At 43.5% G+C, this 6,000-nt stretch overlaps 1 protein-coding gene across 4 annotated transcripts in view; it reads right to left on the reverse strand.

Moving 5' to 3' along the window:
* The window catches only part of LOC109913338 (bone morphogenetic protein 1), a 320,653-nt gene that overhangs the window by 28,048 nt on the left and 286,605 nt on the right, over positions 1 to 6,000 (reverse strand). For all 4 annotated transcript variants that reach the window (XM_048603079.1, XM_048603072.1, XM_048603065.1 and 1 more), the window contains one exon: positions 2,897 to 3,024. In XM_048603079.1, the coding sequence (XP_048459036.1) occupies positions 2,897 to 3,024 (128 nt within the window). The remainder of the gene's footprint in view (positions 1 to 2,896; positions 3,025 to 6,000) is intronic.

A 6,000-nucleotide genomic window follows, 5' to 3' on the forward strand; every position in this document is an offset into this window, starting at 1 on the left:
GTCACCAGCTTAGAAAATTCAGGCAAGGCTGCAACTTGAAGAGGAGAAATGAGCTTCAAGGGGAAGGGAAAAAGCCCTGACTATTGGAAATGGTGTTTTTTTTTAAGGCTTCAGGTTGAATCAAATTCTAATAAAATGAGCATTTAAGATGGCTCCCTGCTCCACTAAAAGCTATCTACTTCTTCTCCTGTTAGTCACAGGAGTTGATGAGTGGTAAATGGAGGAAGCTTTTCAACACCAGACTCCCAGTGGAATTCAATTCACGGTGGGTAGAAAGGGGTAGTTGACAGGCTCAAAATAAGGGAGAGATATTTGTTAGAATCCAAGTTAGATCATTTCACAGATTCTAAGTTCCCACCATGTAGCCGTGCCAGAAGTGGTGTGGTTTGGGTTAAATGAAAGAGGGTGAAAGGAGGATCGCATGAAGTACAAATACTGGCATTTGGCAGAATTATTAGTTTCTGTGCTTCAAATTCTACATAGACTGGAAAATCAGTGGTAGAGTTTTGGAGCTGTGTCTTATGACCATGCTGGTTTTGCAGGTAGCACTTCACTGGGAGCTTAGGAGTAGTGAATTCAGGCTTTAGCTTTAGACTTTAAACTTTAATGGTAGAGAGGGTGGATAGTCTGTGTGATATTTTACATGCCTGAGCTTTACTTGATGCAGCTTTTTTTAAAAATAGGATTAGCAAATTCTATCTTTTAAGTCTACTGGACAGTAATTTGATTGACAACCTCTAAAATACAGCTGGTCAAATATATCAAATGACAGATTCTTTGAAATCTCTCTTAAAAGGGATAATGAAACAGTGATCCTTCCTGACTATGCTGTACAAACTTCTACAACTAATTTAATACTGGATCAATAATTATTTAAATATAAATTATTTAAAAATAATTATTGATCAGGTATCAAATCAATTGCAACAGTTTGTACAGCATGGTCAGGAAGGATCACTGTTTCAGTTCTTTAGAACAATGACATATAATTTTAGCAACATTTATTTTAATAACTGACAGTAGTAAAATACAACGTGCTGTTATTACCAATTTCTGACACTCCTCCAGAAAATCCATCTAACCTAATGTCCACTGGAGTCCAGCCAAATCGCCCAAGGTTTTCACTCTATATTAACAGTTGCCCTTGAGAAGGAGTTCTGTAACCAAATTCTGAATTTAAGCAGCAAGTGAAAATTACTTGAAGAAAGTGTTTGATAGGAACCAACGGATGGAATGGCAAAGAACCTTCTATTATCTTATTTAGAATATACACTAAGCATCAAGCTTTCAAAATAGCAATTAATATCATGAGGCAAAGTTTCACTCATTGCTGTTATTTCTTTTGTTGTTTTCTCACCCCAGAAATTGCACCTTTTTTTTCACACTGATAAATATCAGCAAAGACTCATGGATCACATTTTGCACGAGTTATATGCACAGTAAGCTATTTACCCACTCCCAATGATGAGTGCAATTTTGTCTCTGTTTATACTAATTGGGAAATGGAACATCTGTTGCACGCAGTATGCACTTAACACCAAAAGAGGGTTGTTCCCATTTGCCATTTTAAACTGCTTATGCATTAGTGGTCTTGTGGCACTATGGGAACAACCGTGACTACTGAACCAGAAGCTCCAGATACAAGACTGATTCCAGGTCTTGATGGCCAAGAAAGGTAAATTCATAATGCAGCCAGACAGGTTCCTGATCAATCTAGAAATCCTTCGAAAGTGCTGCAGTGACAGGCAGTTAGAGCAGGAGGGATTCCTGGTCAGTCATGGTTGGGTCATTTGACTAGATGGTAGGTGTGAAGCAGATTTGTGCTAAAAGCAGGGGATTTGATTCTTGGTCTACCTGGGATAGGTTTAATACCTGCCTCCTCGTGTTACTTGCGCTGGATACTGCAATGCCATGGTTCAGACCTGCTATTTGATGGCGAATGAAAAGATGTCAATACCATAAGGTTAACTTTCCATGTGGATTTTTTCAATCTGTTGGTACAACTTGAATTCTTTACAAATTTAGTTTGAAAATATAACTCCTTTCAAAATCTGAACAAATATTTCAGTATCCTGCATGCATAAACAGAATCAAAAGTTCGTGGTACTTCAGTACTTTCACAGTAATTCGTGGTTGATATGTCAAGATGTTGTCTTCTGGAGCTTTTCATAATGGGAAAGCTAAATACATATTTTGTTTAATGTTGGTTAATATTTTACTGCAGAGCAGGAATGCTAGTGCACTGGAGAGTTCTCTTAGATGTGGAGACTGCCAATTATAATGGCAGGAATGCAGTTAAATAAACGTTCAAACTAAAACATTGAGGTTCATAACAGGTGAGAGAGGTAGCAGAAGGCAGCAGTCAAAGGACCACTGGCAAAAGATTCCTGTGCCACATGGATGAGAGGAGATTGGGACAAGAGAGCCCAAAATGCTCCTAATGAATTCTGGTTGTGTGAAGTGGAGGGGCTGGGGACATTCTTAGAGGTAAATGTGTGGAATTACATTGGTATCTTCTGTTAAGTTGGCCATTCGTGCAGGGAGAGCCATTGCAGGGTTCCCCCGGTTGTCCATTCAATATTCTGTCACTGTGCCCATGACATCACTGAGCTGTGGCTTTTGAATATTAAGTTGGTACCCACCTGCCTTTTCAGGAAACCTTGTTCACGACATAATTCACCAGTTTAACAATTAAAGGGATCAGAGATGGCATCAGTTTTAACTCCTTCCCATATTCCTTCTCACTGGAGGAGGTTGTTTAAACTTCCAGTTATTATCTTGTGATATACAATTTAAGTATTTATGGTTAGCCCAGCCATGAAGGAGTAATGGTAATTTGTGATAATATTACTTAAAAAGTCTAGTTGGTAATTCACTTTTAAAATCAAAAACTTACTATTTTTACTCTGTGGCCTGGAGTTGCTGAGATCTCCCACGTACATTCTTTGCGACTAGGATATTTGTCTGGCCAGTTAGGACTGGTGATGGTACCAATTGCACTGTAGATCTTGTGTTCGCATTCAGCTGAGACAGAAAATAACATTAAAGCTAAGGTCATGTTATATAATTAAGAAACAAGCCTTTATTCAGAACGGCCCATCCTAAAAGAATAAAATACAAACACTGAGGTAAGTAATTATGAACATCCATGGAAGGTATTCAGACAACATGAGGGCAAAGATGCTCTAGATTGTTGTAAGCTTAATATATTGCACAACGTTTGTCTATGTGCTGTTCCAGCAGACTGTTTGGCATAAATGAATTCAAAATATGCTGAATTTTATATCCCATAGCTCCATTTCCTTGATAGTATAATGTTTGGTTCAATGAATGTTAGAGTGCATGTGCTTAATGTTTTTATATCCCTGTCAGTTTAATACAGATGCAAATGTTACCATCAAAACACTGGACAAAGGAATTTGTTCACTAGTGTTAGAACAACCCAATTTCAAACCGTTAAACTATCCACAGTTTATTGCTTTTATGTTATAGGCTACCAATGGATTTACTGAGGATACAATATTAAATAAAATGGGAGTAATTCCAAACAGACTTGGGTGAACCTACTCACTAAAAAAAAAGCAGTAAATTCAAATAGGCTTGCGTGAATGTGTCCATCAATGTCATCTTTTATTGGTAATCTTAGGGTAAATTTTAATTCCTTCATTTATGAGAGGGGAAGATGATGATATTATTTATTCCGTAGGTCACATGCCTAGCCAATGGTGATACTAAACTCAAACCACATCCTGACTAGGGATTATAACCATTAAACAGTAATTTACTGTGGCTATAGATCACTTGAGCCTGCTCTGCCTTTTTGAACTTCTGAGTTGGCCTTTCTGGTTACTACTCAAGACAAGCAGCCAGAAGGCTTGGTCTTTATCAATAAAAAGACGTCCATCCTTGTGTTTGCAGAATGCACCTGGTAACCCTACAAAACAATCTATCAGGGAGGGTCTGAGGCAGGTCATGGTGCCACATTTCATTGGAAGCTGCAATGCTGCGTAGCCCAGTAAACACAGCTATTCAAATGTATCATCTGTTGGGAATATCCATCCCTGAGCACAGCTGTACATAGTGGGATATATAACTGATTACAATGGAGGGAACCATTAGACCCTCCTCTTCTCTATGCTTGGGAAACATGATTCCCCCATTGCAGGAAAGGAAAATCTACCCTAAAACAGAAACAAAATCTGTTCTGATGAAAAGTCATCAGCCTGAAATATTCAGAGATAGTAGGAACTGCAGATGCTGGAGAATCTGAGACAACAAGGTGCAGGGCTGGATGAACACAGCAGGCCAAGCAGCATCATAGGAGCAGAGAGGCTGACGTTTCGGGCCTAGACCCTTCATCAGAAAAGGGGGAGGGGAAGGGGGTTTTGAAATAAATAGGGAGAGAGTGGGAGGCGGATAGAAGAGGGATAGAGGAGAGGATAGGTGGAGAGGAAACAAACAGGTCGAAGAGGCGGGGATGGGGCCAGGAAAGGTGAGTGTAGGTAGGGAGTTAGGAAGGGGATAGGTCAGTCCAGGGAGGACGGACAGGTCAAGGGGGCGGGATGAGGTTGGTCGGTAGGAGATGGAGGTGCGGCTTGAGGTGGGAGGAGGGGATAGGTGGGAGGAAGAACAGGTTAGGGAGGCAGGGACGAGCTGGACTGGTTTTGGGATGCGGTAGGGGGAGGGGAGATTTTGAAACTTGTGAAATCCACATTGATACCATTGGGCTGCAGGGTTCCCAAGCGGAATATGAGTTGCTGTTCCTGCAACCTTCGGGTGGCATCGTTGTGGCACTGCAGGAGGCCCAGGATGGACATGTCGTCTGAGGAATGGGAGGGGGAGTTGAAATGGTTCGCGACTGGGAGGTGCAGTTGTTTGTTGCGAACCGAGCGTAAGTGTTCTGCAAAGCGGTCCCCGAGTCTCCGCTTGGTTTCCCCGATGTAGAGGAAGCCACACCGGGTACAGCGGATGCAGTATACCACATTGGCAGATGTGCAGGTGAACATCTGCTTGATGTGGAAAGTCTTCTTGGGGCCTGGGATGGGGGTGAGGGAGGAGGTATGGGGGCAGGTGTAGCACTTCCTGCGGTTGCAGGGAAAAGTGCCGGGTGTGGTGGAGCTGGAGGGGAGTGTGGAGCGGACAAGGGAGTCACGGAGAGAGTTGTCCCTCCGGAAAGCAGATAAGGGTGGGGAGGGAAAGATGTCTTTGGTGGTGGGGTCGGATTGCAGATGGCGGAAGTGTCGGAGGATGATGCGTTGGATCCGGAGGTTGGTGGGGTGGTACGTGAGGACGAGGGGGATTCTTTTTTGGTTTTTATTGCGTGGACGGGGTGTGAGGGATGAGGTGCGGGAGATGTGGGAGACACGGTTGAGGGCGTTCTCGACCACCGAGGAGGGGAAGTTACGGTCCTTGAAAAACGAGGACAACTGAGATGTACGGGAGTGGAATGCCTCATCCTGGGAGCAGATGCGGCGGAGGCGAAGGAATTGGGAATAGGGGATAGCATTTTTGCAGGAAGGTGGGTGGGAGGAGGAGTATTCTAGGTAGCTGTGGGAGTCGGTGGGCTTGAAATGAATATCGGTTTCTAGGTGGTTGCCCGATATGGAGACAGAGAGGTCCAGGAAGGGGAGAGAGGTGTTAGAGATGGTCCAGGTAAACTTAAGGTTGGGGTGGAAGGTGTTAGTGAAGTGTATGAACTGTTCGAGCTCCTCGTGGGAGCACGAGGCGGCGCCGATACAGTCATCAATGTAACGGAGGAAGAGGTGGGGTTTAGGGCCGGTGTAGGTACGGAAGAGGGATTGTTCCACGTAACCTACAAAGAGGCAGGCGTAGCTTGGGCCCATGCGGGTACCCATGGCTACCCCCTTTGTCTGTAGGAAGTGGGAGGAATTGAAAGAGAAGTTGTTGAGTGTGAGGACGAGTTCGGCTAAGCGGATGAGGGTGTCAGTGGAGGGGGACTGGTCGGGCCTGCGGGACAGGAAGAAGCGGAGGGCCTTAAGG

Source organism: Rhincodon typus, chromosome 1 (genome assembly GCF_021869965.1).
Source record: "Rhincodon typus isolate 14 chromosome 1, sRhiTyp1.1, whole genome shotgun sequence".
NCBI lineage: Eukaryota > Metazoa > Chordata > Chondrichthyes > Orectolobiformes > Rhincodontidae > Rhincodon > Rhincodon typus.